This window comes from Nomascus leucogenys, chromosome 22a, assembly GCF_006542625.1.
Source record: "Nomascus leucogenys isolate Asia chromosome 22a, Asia_NLE_v1, whole genome shotgun sequence".
Taxonomy (NCBI): Eukaryota; Metazoa; Chordata; class Mammalia; order Primates; family Hylobatidae; genus Nomascus; species Nomascus leucogenys.
In genome coordinates, this window is record NC_044402.1 from 72,335,632 (window position 1) to 72,357,454 (window position 21,823).

The 21,823-nt window shown below is 41.9% G+C and overlaps 1 protein-coding gene across 1 annotated transcript in view; it reads left to right on the plus strand.

Moving 5' to 3' along the window:
• Nucleotides 1-11,571: 11,571 nt before the first annotated feature.
• Nucleotides 11,572-21,823, plus strand: part of METAP1D (methionyl aminopeptidase type 1D, mitochondrial) — an 82,643-nt gene continuing 72,391 nt past the window's right edge. Inside the window, 2 exon segments of the mRNA XM_003253709.4 lie at nucleotides 11,572-11,705; nucleotides 11,707-11,996. Of these exon segments, the coding sequence (XP_003253757.2) occupies nucleotides 11,572-11,705; nucleotides 11,707-11,996 (424 nt within the window).

The window sequence follows — 21,823 nt, forward strand, 5'->3', positions numbered from 1 at the left end:
ACTTTTCTGTGTTCCCATATGCCTTTACATTTCTATTATAAATATTTCATTCTTGTTTTATGAGGTGTGGTGGAATTATACAGTGCATTTAGTTTACTCACTGAGTTGGGCAGAGCTGTGTTTATGTATATGTGATATTTCAATAGGAAGTATGCACATGGAAATAAAAAGCAACAGGGCATACAGTGAAAATTTCCTCACTGCATTCCTCCAGAAACAACCAGTTATCAATATATTGTGTATCTTTCAGAGATACATGCAAAAGGGAGCATGTATGTATATATATTTTTTATATACCATATGTATATGTGATGACCTACCACGTTTTCTAACTGCTTTTTTACTTTTATTTTGGGGATTATTTCAGCTATCTTGTTTAATGGCAGCACGGTATTCCATTGTGTGGATATATCATAAGTTACTCTACCAGTAACATATTTATGTTGTTTCCAATATTTTCCTTTACAAACAATGCTGCAATGCCTATTGTATATGTGCTATGCATACATATACAAGTATACCAATAGATGAAAGTCCTAGAAGTCATGGACATTAGTCTAACCTCACTCTTACAGTGACTCTACTACCTTTACAACAGTTAAAATTATCACCATAAACTAAGCTTGTGGGAACTTTATAATGTCCCAATTTGAATAAACTATGCAAACAGGAGCATATTGGACTTCTCCAATCATCTCTTTCATGGCTAGAAATTTGAATGACCTTTTTTTGTTGTTGTTAGAGACAGGGTCTCACTCTGTCACCCAGGCTGGAGTGCAGTGGCATGATCTCAGCTCATTGCATCCTCAGCCCCTCCAAGTAGCTGGGACCACAGGCAAGTGCCACCAGGCCTGGCTAATTTTTATATATTTTTGTTGGTAGAGACAGGGTTTCACCATGTTGCCCAGGCTGGTCTCAAACTCCTGAGCTCAAGCGATCCACCCACCTCGGCCTCCCAAAATGGGATTACAGGCGTGAGCCACTGTGCCTGGCCTTATCTTAAATGCACAATGATTTGAATGATTAGGCATATGCACCTTTCTGTTTATTCCTTTAGTCTTGCTTAGCTCTTCTCAAACCTTTGCGTCCTTAAGAATCACTGTACTTCCAGGTGTCTCAGCTTCAGTCCTACTGACATTTTGGGCCAGATAATTTTTTCTTGTGTGGGGCTGACCTATGTATTGTGGGATGTTTAACAGCATCCCTGGCTTCTACCCACTAAGATGCCAGTAGTGCCACCCCCACCACTAGTTGTGACAACCAAATATGCCTCTAGATATGTCCTCTGGGGAGCAAAATCATCCTTTGTTGAGAATCGTTGTTCTGTGGGATTGAATATCCATCTACTTTAAGCACTATTTTTTTAAATTATGTAACATACACTTACTAAAAAAAAAAAATGCAGTCATGGGCTTTCTAAGTAAAAATTAAAAATTTAAAATCTATGAAAGTATTTGATGAGAAATAAACTGCCCTCCCACACCGCCACCCAATTCACTTCTTTACAATTACTTTTACCAGTTTCTCTTTTATCCCCCAGAATTATCAGTCTACAAATGTCCATTTCTATTACAAACACAAATATTGATATACTACATGCAGTACTCTGAGTATCTTTTCCAGTTAATGCATATCTCTACCAGTACATGTTACTTCAGTTCTAAACACCTTAATTCTAAACAACTGTATAATATTCCATAGCTCGATGTCAATGTTTGACCTAATGCTGTATTAAAGGACATTTAGGTTGTTTTTTATCTTCTACTACAGGCAATGCTGCAGCAAATAGCCTTTTGTATACACCATTTTTGTATATTTGGGAGTGTGTATGTAGGATAAATAGTGATCAAATCGCTAAGTGAAAAGGTATGGACATTGTACATTTTGGTAGATTTTGCACATATTTGAGACAGAAGGAAATTTTTTTTTTTTTTTTGAGACGGAGTCTTGCTCTGTCGCCCAGGCGGGAGTACAGTGGCGCGATCTCGGTTCACTGCAAGCTCCGCCTCTTGGGTTCACGCCATTCTCCTGCCTCAGCCTCCTGAGTAGCTGGGACTACAGGTGCCCACCACCATGCCCGGCTAATTTTTTGTATTTTTAGTAGAGACGGGGTTTCACCATGTTAGCCAGGATGGTCTCGATCTGACTTCGTGATCCGCCTGCCTCGGCCTCCCAAAGTGCTGGGATTACAGGAGTGAGCCACAGTGTCTGGCCGACAGAAGGAAAATTTGAATATGGACACAATTGGTAAGGAATTTTGTTAATTTTCATAGTTGTGATAATGGTACTGTCATTATGTAGGACAATGTCTTTATTCCTAAGAGTCACATGCCTTAGCATTTAGGAGCAAAGAGTCATGACATTTGTAGCTTACATTCAAATGGTCCAGAAAAATATGTTTGTGTATGTGGGGCATGTATGTGTGTGTGTGTGTGTGTGTGTGTATAAAGCAGATGTGACAAAGTTTGTAAAAGTGTTGAATATAGGTGGAATTAAATACAGGTGTTCTCAGTATGGTTCTTTCAACCTGTATGACCGATTGATTGACCGACAAGGTCCTGGTCTGTCACCCAGGCTGGATTGCAGAGGTGCAATCTTGGCTCACTGCAACCTCCACCTCCTGGGCTCAAACGATCCTCCCACCTCAGCCTCCCAAATACCTGGGACCATAGGTGCACACTACAATGCCCAGCTAATTTTATATATATATATATATTTTTTTGGCGGTGGGTGGGGGGGGGTGGCGGAGGTATAAATGGAGTTTCGCCATGTTGCCCAGGCTAGTCTTGAACTCCTGGGCTCAAGTGATCAGCCTGCCTCGGCCTCCCAAAGTACTGGAATTACAGGTGTCAGCCATTCTGCCCGACCTGCTCTATCTTTTTAAGTGTTTAAAATAAAAACTGGGTAAGAAAAGACATATCATATATGAAAGAACAGTATGAAAAAGGAAAAATCAGCGTGTAGGAAAGAGCTCTGAGAAATTAAAAATGATTGCTCTAACTCAAGCAGCAGAAAGACTGAGATATGAAGTTGAGGGAATTTCCCAGGACATCAAAAAGAGAGACAGAAAATATGAGACAAAAAGATAAAACAGAGGATCAATGTGGGAAATTCAATAACCAATAATTTTCGTTTCAGAGAGGAAGAGCAAACAGAACATAACCAAAGGAAGAGGATAATTCCTCGAAGTTGAAGAAATGAATCTTCAGACTATAAGAGCTCCCTGAAGTTTGAGCAGCGTTACTAACATTTACTGAGCACTTTCTATTGTCGGCTAAGCACTTGCATGAGTTATCTCAATTCTCATTAACAACCCTCTGAGGTACTTGGTATCCTCAAGTGAGACCTAGGAAGGTTATCTTGACCAAGGTCACATAGCTAGTAAGTGGCAGAGCTGGAAATTTGGCCCATGCAATATGACTCACTTAGATTCTCAACCACTGTACCGCTACCACTTACCTAAAAAGATCGACTCACAGGCCAAATTATTAAGTTCAGAATCCAAAGCATAAAATTAAGATCCTAAATGCTTTCACAGGGGAAAACGCAGACAACCTGGGAGAGGAAGGGGGATTCAGCATTAGAGTTCATCAGCCATACTGCGTGTTGAAAGATAATGGAACAATATCTTCAAAGCTCTGATGCTGAATTGTTTTGTTTGTTTGTTTGTTTTTGACACGGAGTCTTGCTCTGTCACCCAGGCTGGAATGCAGTGGCGCAATCTCAGCTCACTACAACCTCCGCCTCCTCGGGTACAAGCGGTTCTCCTGCCTCAGCCTCCTGAGTAGCTGGGACTACAAGCGCACGCCACCATGCCTGGCTAATTTTTGTATTTTCAGTAGAGATGGGATTTTGCCATGTTGGCCAGGCTGGTCTCGAACTCCTGACCTCAGGTGATCCGCCTGCCTCAGCTTCCCAAAGTGCTGGGATTACAGGCATGAGCCACTGCACCCAACCTATTGCTTTTCATTGTAAACCTTTTTATAATTGTATGGTTATTTTTTCACTATATATGTCTTTGATATAAAAATCTGTTTAATATTACCACAGGTATATTGTTCTGCCACTAAAGCTCCATATTACCGTCAAATAAAATAAAACTGTAAATCTAGGAAATTTTTAAAATAAAAGTTTACCTAAAGCAACCAAGTGGCACCTTTAAACAATGAAATCGTGCTCCGCCTGACTTCGACCAGGCAGAATTCACCAAAAGATAGTGAAGAGCTTTCTTTGGGAAAAAAGAAAAAAAAAAGAGCAATACTCAGTTATTTTCTTTGGAAACTGATTATCAAAGGAATCATATTTACCATGTACTTTACCTGGTAAAAGATGAATCTGGAAAAAATTTGTTATCAAAGCAAATTGTCTCCATCTTTGATACACTGGTTTTATGAGTCAGTAGACACTGGATGTACAACCAAAGCTCTGAAAAACATACTTCATAATTTTTTGGGCTTCCCATTAACCCAGTGGAGAAATATAATGCAATAAAAGTATAATATCATCATTTATGAATATCTGCTGAGCTCTTGTGTGTAAGACGCTGCAAGGAGTGCTGTACTAATGTAAAAAAAAATGTTTTTAAAAACCTCCAGTGTTATATACAGGCTTGAAATGGAATACATCTTCTATAACCTCCCTGGGTCTCACTGTCTTTATCTTAAAATTAGAAGGGGTAGGGTTAGAGTTGGATTAGGTGATCTTGAAGCCATTTCTAGTTCTTCAACCATATTCTCGCTCCACCATCTTAATAAAAGACTAGTTGGAAAATGTGCTTTAGACTCTCAGTTCACCTGGACAGCTCGTTACATGTTTAATTAATAATTTTGGCAGGTGAATCTGTGAGGAAGTCTTGGCTGGATGTGTGTGTTTGCCCGGCTCTCTGAATCCCTTTTGTGAAGGCCGTGGTGCTACCACAGAGAGGCTTGTTTGCTGTCTGCTCCTAGAGCAGCTGCCGCTTTCTTCCTTTATCCTTTATCAAGCAAAAGAAAATGCAGTGATGTTTGTGCATGCTTCGGATGAGGAGAATGCACTCCACACAGGTTATTCTCTGGGTTAAAGTGGATGGAGTGAGCACAGAGGAGCTCAGTTCAATGGGAAGAGAGGTCGTGGCAGCATCTGCCCTCTTGTTTGTTTCAACAGTTTCAGTCTTGAATATAGAATGTGTTCAGTGAGAGGCGAGCAGAAGAAGTTAAAAAATGCACTACTGCTTAGTTTCTCAGCCGGTTTGGGGAGTGGAGGTGGAGAGTGGGAGGGGAGAAAGGGACATACAGCTAGTTTTCTCTTTCTATTATTAAATCCCTTCTTATTTCATGATCTCCACTTCAGAGATTCTTATTGCAGTCTCTTTTGTGTAACTGCTAACTGACTAAGGAACACTATTTCATAATTATATGCAGGAAATGGCAAAATTACAAATATTTTCAACCTCTGATATTAATGATCAAACTGCTTTCCATAGGCACTGGCCTCACACAGTCCTACAGGACCAAATATTTTAAACCAAAACCACTAAGAACATAACAGCAAACATAGAACCATAAATACAGCAAAAGAGTAAACAAAGATGGAAAAATATGAGAAGATAACCAATATCATCACTTTATGAGGGAAAGGGAAAAAAGCCACAAGAAAATAAGTAATTTTACAGGAGAGAGAAAAATAAAAGAAAGAAGAGAAACAGATGCAGAGTGAAGGCAAAAGGAAGAGAGAGAATGCACGGTAGACTGCAATAAAGACATGAATAATATTGTGCATTCCTATGCTTTTGCGTGTGACTTGCCTAGTCTGCTGTCTTTTATTCTATATACCTGTGTGACTGGTCATGATAAAAATGGGTATCTTCCCTTAGAAAGTCCAGCAAATAGTGCCGGGCACAGTGGCTCATGCCTGTAATCCCAGCACTTTGGAAGGCTAAGGTGGCAGCGTCACTTGAGTCCAGGAGTTTGAGACTAGCCTAGGCAACATAGTGAGACCCAGTCTCTACAAAATATAGAAAAATTAGCCGTGTGTGGTGGTGTGTGCCTGCAGTTCCAGCTACTCAGAAGGCTGAGGCAGGAGGATCACTTGACCCCAGGAGGTTGAGACTGCAGTAAGCCATGATCGTGCCACCACACGCCAATGTGGGTGACAGAGTGAGATCCTGTTCAAAAAAAAAAAAAAAGTCCAGCAAATGAGTATAGGCATAGAAAAAAAGTCTAGATGAATGAATATACATCAATTTGTTAACAGTAATTACCTGAATGTGAGGGACTTCTATTTATTATACATTTCTCTCTTTTTGTTTTTTTTTTGGAATGTTTTTCAAACAGCACATATTTGAAGGAAGGAGATTAAGTAGGTATAATTTCCTGGGAACTTAGATAATTAGAGTTCACCATTTTCCTCAGTTCCTGGCAGCCAGGCATGGCTACAATCTGTGACCCCTGGCATTGCTCCATGGGGCTTATAGTCAAGAGGGTACAATTTGGTCTTGTTTTATGGACAATCTTGTGAGCACGTTAGTCTCTTCCAATTCGTTTCTTAAGAATTGGATGAGTTTGGCAATGGATGGCAGCCTCTAATGGTTCACACTTTCATTTAGATTCCATGGGGCAATTGCACACTTCTGCTTTAACTCAACACTCAGAGCCAGTCCCAAGACATCAGGTCAGGGAAGCCTTGTCCCTCAAGCCTGCACAGTTCCCAAGCCAACTCTGACCGAAGCAGGCAGTATTATCAGAAAGCTTTAATGCACCAGTGAGAAGGGTCTGGGACCATCTCCACGCTCTTCCCTATAGCCATCCATTCCCTTCCCTCCCTCAGCTCCTGCCACGATTCTAGATGGGCTACTGCTCCAAAAATGGATATGCTATTATGTTGGAGTGTTACTGCTGTTTTTACTTCTCCTATAACATCTTTTAAGCCAAAGGGTTGGACAAACTTGAATGCTAGCCAGACTGGGCCTGATATCAACAACTCCCTTGGGGCAATGTTTTGGTCTTACCCTACAGTTAAGTTAGCCCTGTCTGGTCCCATTCTACTCCCCTTCCCCTTGACAGACTGCTCAGGAGGTTGCAGCATGCTATTTGCTGAGCCCATTTGGATTATGCCTATACATGGCTCTAGATCCCTGAAATCCTCAGAATTTCAGTATGGGAGAGGCTCAGGTAGGGCAATCCCATTAGGAAGGGGTGGGGCTTAAAGTATCATTTGCATAGGAATTATACGACTGGGAAAATGTCATTAGACAAATAAAAAATGAGAGTGGCAGGAGGATCACATGCAACTAACATCCTCCTCCTCTTGTCCTGGCTCCCTCTTGGCACTGCTAAAGATCAAGGAACAGGGCACAAACAACAAAGAGAAATCCACTTGATTTTCCACAACTGTCTCACATATGGCGTCACTTTTCCTTGCAAAACATGGAATATTTACACATTTTCTCTAACAGTACCCTTAGATTACTCAGTAACATATTCATGATTGTCTCAAATGATTGGTATAGGAAACATGACATTCTGCCAGCAAGTTAGTTGAGAGTGCCCTAGAAACTGTCTGCCTGAACCTATAATCATTCAAACATAGACCCTAACTTTAGAGGGGCCCAATCAGCTACTAAGACAGATCTTTGTGGTACATGCAGCTTATGTTTATGCAGGACTCCTAGTTCCTGAAAAGAATGTTCATTTGACTTAAAATATGTAAACAAGTAGCATACCAACATATTAAAATTAGAGAAACTAGAGGACAAGATTGGAGATTCTTCTCCAACTACAGAGCTGCTAAGAAATGATCGTGAAATCAAATCAAAAGGCTAACTTTACGGATTCAGATGGCAAAACAAAGAGGCAGGGTCAGGAAGGGAAAATGAGGCCCCTGGGTCTAGATGACAACTGCGCTGAAGCTGTGTGGTCCCAGGGTACCAGTTTCCCCCAGCAGCCACATTATATCAATTAATCTTACAACGTATTCATATAAAACAGCTTTTTATTAGAGATGTGTAAGCACCTTAGCCCCTATTTCACGGTTTGTGCTCTTTCTTTCTTTCCTTCCTTCCTTCCTTTCTTTCCTTCCTTCTTTCCTTCCTTCCTTCCTTCCTTCCTTCCTTCCTTCCTTCCTTCCTTCCCTCCTTCCTCCCTTCCTTCCTCCCTCCCTTCCCTCCCTTCCTTCCTTCCTTCCTTCCTTCCTTCCTTCCTTCCTTCCTTCCTTCCTTCCTTCCCTCCTTCCTCCCTCCCCCTCCCTCCCTCTCTCTCTCTCTCTGTCTCTTTCTTTCTTTCTTTGACAGAGTCTCACTCTGTCACCCAGGCTGGACTGCAGTGACGCCATCTCGGCCCACTACAACCTCCACCTCCCGGGTTTAAGCTATTCTCCCTGCCTCAGTCTCCCGAATAGCTGGGATTACAAGTGCCCGCCCCATACCCGGCTAATTTTTGCATCTTTTAGTAGAGATGGGGTTTCGCCATGTTGGCCAGGCTGATCTTGAACTCCTGACCTCAGGTGATCTGCCCGCCTCGGCCTCTCAAAATGCTGGGATTACAGGCGTGAGCCATCACACCGGGCCTGTGTTTTCAAATATCTTATAGTAATCCTAATATATATATATAAAAATCTACAACTTGTGAGACAAATTACAAGATGATGTTATTTACTATAAGACAAACATTTTTAAAAAATTATTTACTTCATGTCACATAATCCCTTAGAGCATTTAAAAATGCAAATATTCAATTAAAAATTCAATACATACATTACAGAACCTGCATAATTTAAATTTTATTACAAACTATATACAACTTTAGACAAACTCATGGTATAAGTCTATAATATCATTAAGTTCAAGAAGGAGGAAGGAAAAATGGGTTTTTCAAAAATATGCATATTGGAATTTATTTGATTTATGTCTTTTATAAATAAAAAGATTTTAAAAGATGTGAATAAGACATGATCTTTTGAAAATCAAGGTAAAGATCTATAAAATAATAATCACAATTAATAAAAATATTTTAACATTCAAGAATGAATTTTTGGACATAAGCTGAAGGTATTAAGTTATCCTTTATTTCTTGAACCCTGGTTTTGAAAAGCTATTCAACTTTTTTTTTTTTTTGAGACAGAGTCTTGCTCTGTTGCCCAGGCTACAGTGCAGTGGCACAATCACAGCTCACTGCAGCCTCAAACTCCTGGGCTCAAGCGCTCCTCCTGCCTCAGCCTCACAAGTAGCTGGGACTATATGCATGTGCCACCACATCTAGCTAGTTTTTAAATTTTTTGTAGACACGGGGTCTCACTATGTTGCCCAGCCAGGTCTCCAACTCCTGGGCTCAAGCAATCCTCCTGCCTTGGCTTCCCAAAGTGTTGGAATTACAGGTGTGAGCCACTGCACCCAGCCGAATTATTCAATTTTTTATTCAAGAATCCTAAGTACAAAATCTGACTAATGGTGAGAATTCAAATCAGTGAAGTGCTATAATATAATTAAGCTTCATTTCACAGATAGGAGCATGGACAGAAATGGAGTAGAGAAGTGACTCAGTAGTGGTTACTCATCTAAATAAAAGCACTCTAATGCTCAAGATCACAGAATGTTAAAATTGCAAGGGATCCTAGATATCAGTGATCTAGCCCTTTATCTTGTTGGTCACTATGTATATATCCCTTTTTTTTTTTTTTTTTTTTTTTGAGAGAATCTTCCTCTGTGGCGCAGGCTGGAGTGCAGTGGCAGGATCTCGGCTCACTGTAAACTCTGCCTCCCAGGTTCAAGTGATTCTCCCGCCTTAGCCTCTGAGTGGCTGGGATTACAGGCGTGCATCACCATGCCTGGCTAATTTTTGCATTTTTAGTAGAGACAGGTTTCACCATGTTGCCCAAGCTGGTCTCGAAATGCCGGCCTCAAGTGATCTGCCTGCGTTCGCCTCCCAAAGTGCTGGGATTACAGGCATGAGCCACCACACCCGGCCTATATCCCGTAAATTGATGGTTTTGGCGGACATGTGCTGGCAGCTTTTAGCCCTTCTGCTGTGAGAAGGATGTGTATCAGAGAAGCCAGATCCAGGGTCAGTGGATGAGCTATCACCTGTGCAGGTTCATATTTGCTTCATTTCTAGCTCATCCCAGATATCTACATTCCATGCCGAACTTACTGAGGATTTCCTCACTGGATTCCACTACTGCTGGTGCCACCTGGGTCCTCATAGTGTTTCCTTTTCCTTCTAGTTGTAGGGGAATAAAGCATTCATTTATTTCCCAAGGGTTGGCTGAGTTAAGTCACATGAACATGTGTTCTATTTCAGATGTGTTTGAAACTGGGCTTGATACCTTAAGGAATAGGGATGTCTAGGTTTCTTTTTTCTGCACACTTCTTAAGACTCTGTGGCCAGCTAACTCTCAGGCTCCTTTGCTGCACTCAGATTGCTGGCTTCAGTTATACAGAGGACAGACTTGCCACATTCAGAGATGCTCTCCCTGGAATTGAAATGAGTTTGCAAAAGGTAGGGCTTGAAGTAACCCATAGGAGTACATTTTATTCTGACTCTTGTGCATCTTATTTACCTTGATGGAAAGCATTACTTCTCTTTATCTTTCAAGGTGACCCAAAAGCATCCAAAACCAGGTTTCCAAGAATTATAGCATGTGTCCTCTAATGAAATGCCAACATTCACTCTCTTTAAAAGTAAAAATATCAAGATTATATAGTCATTAAAAAGAATAAGTTTGAACTAAGTGTTCTAAGATTTGATGTCTATGATGAGTGGAATGGAAAAAGCAAGTCATATGATTCTATATAAAATACTTACATTTGCCTGTGTGTAAAAGGCAAAGATCTCGATTGAGCACACGGTGGTTAACTGGGGAGTGGGACTGTGGTGTGTACAGAGGGCGAGGAAGGGGCTTGCACTTGTTCCTTAACTTATTTCTGAATTGTTCTGAATTGTCTAGATTATTCAGAATGCGTAGTGCTTAAAAATTAATTAGAAGACATCACACACATTCACCGAGAATCCTAATGAATCTTCACTGCATTTAAAGTCTGGAAACGGTTACATTCTCAGTTTGACTGGTTTCATGCAGTGTTCAATTGCTTCACCTGACATTCCTCGGGTTTCGGGTTCTGTGCCGGGCACGGAGGCTACTAAGATGAATAACACCTGGTCCATGACAGGATGGTATCTACCCCAGAACACAGGTAAGAGAGACAGTGAATTTGGTAAAAATGGGCACCGTCATCAGTAGGCATACATCAGCTCCCTCATTTGATTCACAATTGGCCTTCTGTTGGCTTCATCTCTTGGCAATGCAATTGGCAGGCGTCATCCTTTTATACTTAAACTCCAAATTTAGGATTAAGACTCCAGTTAATACTGCCAAGCAGAAGGCGTCCTTGGGGAAAGAGAAGTCTCCTGAACATACCCACTGGGGTACCTAGAATAGATTTTGCAGCGACACACAGATCCTGTGTTGTCTGGAGTCTCTGCTGAGTAATGTAGATTCTGGGACAGCAAAAGGGAAGCTGGTGACTTTGAACCAAATTTTACCTTTCAACTGAATCCAGGGGAATAATTTGCAACAGAGTGGCAGACGATACAAAGTGCTATGTTGAACACTAGATTGTGCTTTATTTTTTCCGCCCAACTTCACGTTTCCATGCACCAAAATGTTGATGCTATAAATATTGGATGCCACGCTTACCTGACAGGCTTCTTCCATCCCACCTGGGCGCGGGGGCTCAGCGAGCGCGCGAGTCGCGGCTGGAGCCCGCCTCTCGCGGCTGGAGAGGACTCAGCCGGCCGCGGGTTCTGCTGCTTGCCCGGGTGCCCTAGCCGCTTCTCAGCTAAGGCTCCCGCAGTCAGCCCCGCGCGCGCACGCGCGCTCCCCTCGGGCGGCCTCGACGACTCAGGGATTCGGCAGGGCTGCGACTGGCCGGCTCCAGCGGGCGGGGCGGCGAGCGAGTGCTCGCGGCCACGTGACCGACGCCAACATGGCGGCGCCCAGCGGCGTCCACCTGCTCGTCCGCAGAGGTAAGCGCGTGGAGGACAGCCCCGTGAGGGTTCGCACGGTTGCTCACTAGGTACGCACCCGGGTCCAAAGGGATGCACACCCGAGCTCAGACTTCTCGGCGCACACGACTGTACTTTCAGTCTTTACGAACACACGCAGGCACACAAGATGACACATTCACACACCACAGGAACACACGCACAAATTTGTTCACTGATCACCCGCCTAGACCACGTCACCACGTGGCATCTTTTCGCAATTACTCCTTGAGATTTGCGGGCCATTGTCTGAAGTTTTTTTCCCCAACTTCGGTTGTGTCGTTAGTGTAACCAACATTTATTCTGTATGCCGAGCGAGGAAACCTATGGTAATTCTGAAATGCATTTGGACACCCGGTTCCCTTCCCTAGAGCTTTTATGCAGGCATGTCTTTTGGGGACTTGCAAAATGTGATTGTTTTCTTCCAGTAACTTAAAGTTAAGAAGATAAGAAAGGATGTCTGGGTAGTTCTAAGTAGGTTTTATCCTGCGTGAGTGTTGAGATTTTAGTAAATATACAAATGCGTTTGCAGCAGAATTGGGGAAATCTTTGTTGGATTTGAACTAGGTTCTGAATCTTTGTTGGAAAGAACTAGAAAGTTTTTCCAAGGACGGGGGAAGAGGAAAACTATCATATTTTGAGGAGCTACTTAAGTGTCAGGCATGTAGGAACAGTTTTGTGAGGTAAATATTATTTTCATAGTAATAGCTACTGTTTATTAAGTGCCTTTTAAGTACACGATACTGTGTTAAGCCTTACATATGCTTGTTTCCTTTTAAAACTCAATGAATGAGACCCCGTCTCTACAAAAAATTTTAAAAATTAGTCGGGCGTGGTGGCACATGCCGGTAGTCTCAGCTATTCTGGGGGTTGAGGTGGTAGGATCGCTTGAGCCTGGGAGGTCGTGAGGCTGCAGTGAGCCGTGATCGTACCACTGCACTCCAGACTTGGCAATAGAGCCAGACCCTGTCTCAAAAACAAAAACAAAAACCCAGTGAGTTAGGAATTGTTTTCTCTTTGCAGAAGGGAAAAGTAAGGCTAGAGAGGTTAAGTAACATGACTAAGGTCGCATAAATGGTAAGAGGCAGAATGCTCATTTGAACATGACTCTAATTTTTTTTTTTTTTAAGACTCATTTCTCTGTACTGCATGACATGGTCACTCCATAGAAGTCAGTGTGTAAAGTTCAGCAGAGACAGTGCAGGATGAGTGTGTGCAAAAAGTGAAGAGAGCCCGGGCACGGTGGCTCACACCTGTAAACCCAGCACTTTGGGAGGCCGAGGCAGGTGGATCACTTGAGGTCAGGAGTTCAAGACCAGCCTGGCCAACGTGGTGAAACCCCATCTCTACTAATACACACAATTAGCTGGGCGTGGTGGCGCATGCCTGTAATCCCAGCTACTCGGGAGACTGAGGTAGGAGAATCGCTTTAACCCGGGAGGTGGAGGTTGCAGTGAGCTGAGATTGTACCACTACACTCTAGCCTGGGCGACAGAGCGAGACTCTGTCTCAGAAAAAAAATAAATAAATAAAAATAATAAAAAGAAGTGAAGAGGAAGATATTTTTAGAGAGGAAGAAGGTTGATAATTGAATAGACTTCAGTATTTCAGTGTTAGTGGAGATGAGAAAGGAGCCACAGGAAGATTTGAGGGGAGAGATGTGTATGGGGAAGGTGATGTAGTGAGCATTTTGGACTGGTTGCATGGAGGAATGGAGATCAGTATGAGAGTGTAGCCTTGTGAAAAGACAGCCAATTTACATCTCTTAAGATCTGGGTGCTAGGCCTGGCAAGATGGCTAATGCCTGTAATATTACCCAGCACTTTGAGAGGCCAAGGCGGGCAGATCACTTGAGGCGAGGAGTTCAAGACCAGCCTGGCCAACATGGTGAAACCTGTCTCTACTAAAAATACAAAAATTAGCCAGGCATGGTGGCACATGCTGGTAATCCCAGCTACTTGGGAGGTGGAGGTGGGAGGATTGCTTGAACCCAGGAGGCGGAGGTTGTAGTGAGCTGAAAAAAAAAAAAAAGATCTGGGTTCCAGTCCAAACTTTTTTTACTAATTACTTTTCTGTTTCCTCTTTTCACAAGAAATCATGGCTTTTAGACTTCATTTTTGTGTGCTTCAGGTAATAGTGAGAAGGATCTGAGGAGATAGTCAATGTAGAGGAGGAGCCAAAAAAAAAAAACAACCTGAAAACATGCATAGGTGTATATATATATATATATATACATATATATATATATATACACCTATGCATGTATAAACGTATTTTTATATGTGTGTGTATATGTATTAGGTTGGTACAAAAGTAATTGCAGTTTTAGAATCAATGACAAAAACTGCGATTACTTTGCACCAACTGTATATATAACATCTCTTTGCAGATTACAGAAATAGCATTAATCTTTTCTTTCTTTTTGATAACTTATTATTTTGACAAATGGTGGTTTAGACAGTCTTGAGAAAATATATTATATGGAAGTCAGGCCAAGTTATTGATTCCTATAATCCATCCCACTGTATCCCAAAGTGTTGCAACAACCAAGAAGTGGATCCTCTCATTAGCGGAGAGACGAAAAATGTGTCATCAGGAAGCTATTTTAATGATGGGGAAAGGGCCCCTTTTTGGACTATCCATAGCTAGTTTTAAATTGCAGAGAGGTTTTCCTGCTCCCTGCCCCCAAGAATTGAAAATGAAGGGTAAATTCACGAAGACTCCTCTCTCCACTCTCTTCCTCCCTTTCACCCATCTAGATTGATGTAAAGCAATCCATTACAAGTCTTTGTGTACCAGGATTTATCATCAGCATCTATGAGCATCATTTCTTCTTGAAATATAGGAAGACTTTTTTTTAACCTTTTAAAAAGGGCATGAGGTTTCTCTTGTGACGCCTCAACTCATTGTGGCTTTGGTCACAGTATACCCTGTATACAGTAGTTACCTAGCTCCTCTCACCATTTCTTCTCCTTACTAGATTATTAATTCTTGTTGAACAGACGCTTTGTCTTATGTATCTTTCTGTCTTTATAAGCACAGTACCTGACTCAAAGTTAAGCTCATTAAAAGTATACTGAATTGAGAGGCTGTTAAGATTTGTTCTCTTCTATCATGGTCTAAGGAGGGATGGGTAGAAACTATGAGTAGTGACATTGGAAAGAGGAAAAGACAGATCAGCCTCTTGCAACCAAGAGAGAAGGTAACAAGGGCCTTTAAGGGACTAAAATACTCCCAAGTATTAGCGCTGGCAGGAAATCCCTTACTCAGAGTACAGAATCCCTACCCTGGGGCCCCAGGAACTCTCTCCTATCTCAGTCTCACTCCCAGCCCTCGCTTCACTGGAATCCCAGGTCTAGCTGGGGCCACTAAGCAAGATCCCAGTGAATATGAGAAGGAACAAGGAAATGTCAGCTTGAATTGTAATAATCCTCATGTGTCAAGGGCAGGACCAGGTAGAGGTAATTGGATCATGGGGATAGTTTCCCCCATTCTGTTCTTGTGATAATGAGCGAGTCTCAGGAAATCTGATGGTTTTATAAGCGTCTGGCATTTTCTCCTGCTTGCACTCATTCTGTCTCCTGCCACCCTGTGAAGAGGTGCCTTCTGCCATGATTATACATTTCCTGAGGCCTCCCGAGAACTGTGAGTCAATTAAACCCCTTTTCTTAATAAATTACCCAGTCTCAGGAATTTCTTCATAGCAGTGTGAGAACAGACTAATACAGTAAGTAAGAGGGCATATTTTCTTTCTTTTTTTTTGAGACAGAGTCTCGCCCTGTAGCCCAGGGTGAAGTGCAGTGGTGCGATCTTGGCTCACTGCAACCTCTGCCTCCCGGGTTCAAGCGATTCTCCTGCCTCAGCCTCCCGAGTAGCTGGGACCACAGGTGCCCACCACCAAGCCTGGCTAATTTTTTTATTTTTAAGTAGACACGGGGTTTTGCCATGTTGGCCAGGCTGGTCTCTCTTGAACTTCTGACTTCAAGTGATCCTCCTGCCTCAGCCTCCCAAAGTGCTGAGATTACAGGCGTGAACCACCGCACCTGGCCATTTACTTATTTTTAACAAATATAAAAAAAACTTACAAGTACTTTTGTTCACTTGTGACTGTAAGGCCCTAGACTCCTCCACTGAGAATTTTGTTACCTTAGTAGTTTTTCAAAAATGTAATATCCAGGCAGGGGAGGGGCTGTTATACATCATGAGTTAAGTACTTTAAACTTTTGCCAACTGCCCTGAGATCCTTGCTATCTTGTATAGCTCCTGCAGGAAAATGTCTGCTCAGTTTTGCCAAACCAACTTTTTTTTTTTTTTTTAATTGAGACGGAGTCTTGCTCTGTTGCCCAGGCTGGAATGCAGTGGTGTGATCTTGGCCCACTGCAACCTCTGCCGCCCAAATTCAAGTGATTCTCCTGCCTCAGCCTCTTGAGTAGTGGGAATTACAGGCATCTGCCACCATGCCTGGCTAATTTTTGTAGTTTTAGTAGAAACGGGGGTTTCGCCATGTTGGCCAGGCTGGTCTCGAACTCCTGACCTCTGGTGATGCACCTGCCTCGGCCTCCCAAAGTGCTGGGATTACAAGCATGAGCCACCGTGCCCAGCCGCCAAACCAACTTATAATTAAACTTTTGGGAGGCAATTCATGGGTGATTTGGAAAATGCTAACATTCCTAAGTTTAACTTCCTATTACTTAGACTACACTCCTGTTGACAACCAGAGAATGGAAATGGAGTTTTGCCGTATGACATCTTTTAACAAATACATTCCAATTCTATTATAATATGGCATGTTACTACACAAATTAAGAAATACTTACAATGAAACCATGGCTGTAAAGTCCTAAGTGTTCCTAAATCCATACATACTTGTATGTGTTTTCCTCTATTTGAAACAGCTAGCTTGCTTCCTTCCTTCCTTCCTTCCTTCCTTGCTTCCTTGCTTCCTTGCTTCCTTCCTTTTTTTTTTTTTTTTTTCAGGGTCTCACTCTGTCACGCAGGCTGGAGTGCAGCGGCACAGTCACAGCTCACTGCAGCCTCAACTTCCTGGGCTCGACCAGTCCTCCCACCTCAACCTCCTGAGTGGCTAGGCGCACACCACCACACCCAGCTAATTTTTTGTTGTTTTCATAAAGACAGGTTATCATGCTGCCCAGGCTGTGAAAGTTTTCTTTCTTTCTTATTTATTTATTTTATGTTTTATTTCAATAGTTTTTGGGGTACAGGTAGTTTGTCGTTACATGGATGAATACTTTAGAGGTGAATTCTGAGATTTTAGTGCACCCATCACCCAAGCAGTGTACATTGTACCCAATATGTTTTCTTTTATCCTTCACCCCCGTGTCCCTAGAATTCATTATATGGCTCTGTATGTTTTTGCATCCTCATAGCTTAGCTCCCACTTATAAGTGAAAACATACAGTATTTGGTTTTCTTTTCCTGAGTTACTTCACTTAGGATAATGGCCTCCAGTTCCATCCAAGTTGCTACAAAAGACATTATTTTGTTCCTTTTTATGTCTGAGTAGTATTCCATGGTGTCTGTATTATATATATATCTTTTTTTCTTTTTTGAGACAGAGTCTTTCTGTCATCCAGGCTGGAGTGCGGTGGCGCAGTCTTGGCTCACTGCAACCTCCGCCTCTCGGGTTCAAGCAATTCTCCTGCCTCAGCCTCCTGAATAGCTGGGACTACAGGCACCCGCCACCATGCTCGGCTAATTTTTGTATTTTTTTGTAGAGGCGGGATTTCACCATGTTGGCCAGGCCGATCTCAAACTCCTGACCTCAAATGATCCACACACCTCAGCCTCCCAAAGTGCTGGGATTACAGGCATAAGCCACCATGTATACCACATTTTATTTATCTACTCATTGGTTGATGTGAAACAGCTTTCTGTACTACAAATAGTTCCTGTCTTCCATTGAAATTATGAAATTTCAATGTATACTACAGGGCATATAGACCCTCAGTGATGAATGCTTTGCAGTCATTAAAAAAAAAAATATTGACCTGCATTTGTTGGTATGGAATGATGTCCACAAAATACATTATTTTGGAAAAGCAAGTTATAAAACAATATAAGCTACTCACATTTTGTAAATAAAATATCAACATTTCTGTATATGTGTATACGTGTGTCTAAGTGTATATAACATATACACACAGAGTATGACATACAACTAGATATTTATAGTTTCTTTTTTTTTTTTTGAGACGAAGTGTCACTCTGTCACTCAGGCTGGAGTGCAATGGCGCGATCTCGGCTCAATGCAAGCTCCGCCTCCCAGGTTCATGCCATTCTCCTGCCTCAGCCTCCCGAGTAGCTGGGACTACAGGCACCTGCCACCACGCCCAGCTAATTTTTTGTATTTTTAGTAGAGATGGGGTTTCACCATGTTAGCCAGGCTGGTCTCGATCTCCTGACTTCGTGATCCGCCTGCCTTGGCCTCCCAAAGTGCTGGGATTACAGGCGTGAGCCACTGCGCCTGGCCAATATTTATAGTTTCTATGAAATACCCACGTTCCTCTAGCATTGGAAATCCATAAAAATCAGTGTGGATGCTACATATCTTAGGGAACTTGGCAAAGATGGGAGAAGTATTATGTGTATGCAGATCTTCATTTGAACAACATCTTGTTTTATAGCTGAAACAGCTTGTTCTTGTGGAGACTGAATTTTCTTTTTTAGCTTTTGAACATGGAGTCAGTTAAACATAATGCAAAAGTAGAGACAATAGTACAATGAACTCCCATGTAGCCATCATCTAGTTACAAAAGTCATCAACCTATGGCCACTATTGTTACATCTATACTCCCAGTTACTTTGCCTCCTTACAGGTGGATTATTTTGAAGCACGTTCCAGATACATTATTTCATCTGTAGATTTTTTACCGTGTATCTCTAAAAGATAGGGAGCCGTTTTTTTCTTCTTATGTTGTACATATCAGTTCTAGAATTTGCATTACAATTTCCATTTCTCTGTTGAGATTTCCCACGTGTTCACTCATTACGTTCATCTTTTCCTTTAAGTACTTGAACATACATATTTATAACAGCGTTTAAAAAGTCTGTTAATTCTATTATTGGGCCCCCTCAGAGTCTGTTTTTGTTTTATTGACTGCTTTTTTTTTTATTGTACATTACATTTTCCTGCTGCTTCCCATGTCATGTAATTTTTTTTTTTTTTTAGAGAAGGGCCTTGTTCTGTCACCCAGGCTGGAGTGCAGTGGCACAATCATAGCTCACTGCAACCTCAAACTCCTGGGCTCAAGCAATCCTCCTGCCTCAGCCCTCCAAGTAGCTGGGTCTATAGGCGCACACCACCATGTCTGGCTAATCATGTAATATTTAATTTTGTAAGTGGCATGACAGATAATATCTTGGTGGAGATTATGTTGTTTTTCTTTAACATATGTTTTAAAGAACTACCAGGCAATTTGTTAAATCTGATTCTTTCAGGCCCGGTTTTTATTCTCTGTTAGGATGGATCTATTTGTGTTTTGCTGTTAGTTCTAGGGGGTGGCTGAGGCCAGTGTGGGCTCATGTGTTGTATTGTTTTCTTTTAAGGTTCATGGTCCTGCATTGCCTAATATCCAGTGCCAAGATATAGTTGCTTCACATATTTTGTCTAATTGGTTAAGACAGGTGGGAATTCTAGTACCAGTTATGCTGGAATGGATGGAAAAGGATATTAATTTTGTTTTTTTTGCGACAGAGTCTCTGTTGCCCAGGCTGGAGTGCAGTGGCGCATTCTCAGCTCACTGCAACCTTCTTCTCCTGGGTTAAAGCAGTTTTCCTGCCCCAGCCTCCTGTGTAGCTGAGACTACAGGCGCGTGCCACGACACCCGGCTAATTTTTGTATTTTTAGTAGAGACGGGGTTTCACCATGTTGGCCAGGCTGGTCTCCAACTCCTGATCTCAAGTGATCCACCTCGGCCTCCCAAAGTGCTGGGATTACAGGCATGAGCCACCGCGCCCGGCCGGATATTATTATTTTTTTTAGTCTATAAGTTTACTTTCCCTTTTTTTTTTTTTGAAAATTATTTGTTGAAGCAACTGGTTAGTCTGTTGGTAATGTGGAGCTTTGCATTTTGTGGATTTTGCTGATTGTATTATATTCCACAGGGCTTGTTGAAGATGTTCCTTTATAAAATGGTAGTTAGATCCAAGGCCTGACTTAAGTTAGACATTTTTTGGTACAAGTACTTCATAGTGGTGTTGCTGGAGACATTGTGGCCTGGAGACATTGGAGACATTAGTGGCCATTGGCAATCATTACCTGGCTCATTAGGAGTTTACAAATGACAATATTTTAATTGCTCCTTCTTTATTTATCAGCTAGAAAACATCTACAAAGAGAAACTTTCTCATGAAGTATTTCATTACCCTGACAGGCCCTGTCCCAGCAAGGAAAGTTAAATGGTTTGTTCTCTTTATTTATCAGTTTTTAAAATACCATAGTTCCCCGCTTCTCCAATGGGGGTATGTTCCCAGACCCCCAGTGGATGTCTGAAGCCACAGATGGTACTCAACCCTGCATGGTGCTGTACTATGCTTTTTCCTATACACACATTTCTGTGGTAAGGTTTAATTTATAAATTAGGCAGCGTATGAAATTAACAACAATCACTACAAATAGAACAATTGTAACCATATACTGTAATAAAAGTTAGGTGAATGTGGCCTTTCTCTCAAAATATCTTTTTGCACTGTGCTCACCCTTTTTTTTTATGATGATGTGAGATGATAAAATGCTTACGTGATGAAGTGAGGTGAATGAGAAGGCATTGTGATGTAGTTTTAGACTACATGTCTGAAGGAGAATCATCTGCTTCAGGTGATCCTGGATCACTAAGCCATGACATGATGTCAGAAGCAGAGGATGTGGATGACTAATGGGTCGCTAATGTGCAGGGTGTGGACCTGCTGACAAAAGGGAGGATTCATGTCCTGAGCAGAATGGACTGGGCCAGTGTGAGATTTCATCATGCTGTGCAGAACAGTGTGTTTGTGAATTGTTTATTTCTGGAATTTTCTTTCTTTTTTTTTTTGAGATAGAGTCTCACTGTGTCTCCCAGGCTGGAGTGCAGTGGCGCGATCTCTGCTCACTGCAAACTCCGCCTCCCGGGTTCCCACCATTCTCCTGCCTCAGCCTCCTGAGTAACTGGGACTACAGGTGCCCGCCACCGCGCCAGGCTAATTTTTTTTGTATTTTTTAATAGCGACGGGGTTTCACCATGTTAGCCAGGATGGTCTCGATCTCCTGACCTCGTGATCTGCCCACCTCGGCCTCCCAAAGTGCTGGGATTACAGGTGTGAGCCACTGCGCCCGGCCTGGAATTTTCTATTTAATATTTTTAGACTTTGATTGACCTTGGATAACTGAAACTCTTATCTAAGAGGAGACTACTGTAACAGGTTTATCATCCAAAAGTGACCAATGAATTTTTGTTTAGGGTCATTATATGGGTTAATTTTTTTTATACGGGTTTATTTTTAATTGTGTATCTACTTCTTTAATTTTCTGAAAGTATATGAAATGTCATGGAGTGTTGAAATTGTGAGGCAGGATTGCAAGATTCAAGATAGAAGAGCTATTGACAGAAGTAGCATTTCTAATATATGGAATTTAAGAAATTCTTACTATACCTTAATGTTAGAGTAGAAGACTAGGGTAAGAGAGGATTAACAAGAAAGTGAGATGGTGTCTCCATTTTAATCTGCTGCTGGTGTGTTCTGAATGTATTGGAGAGGGAAAGCCATTGCATTCAGTTAGAAGATAGTGGCAGAAACAGAAGGACCTGAACTAG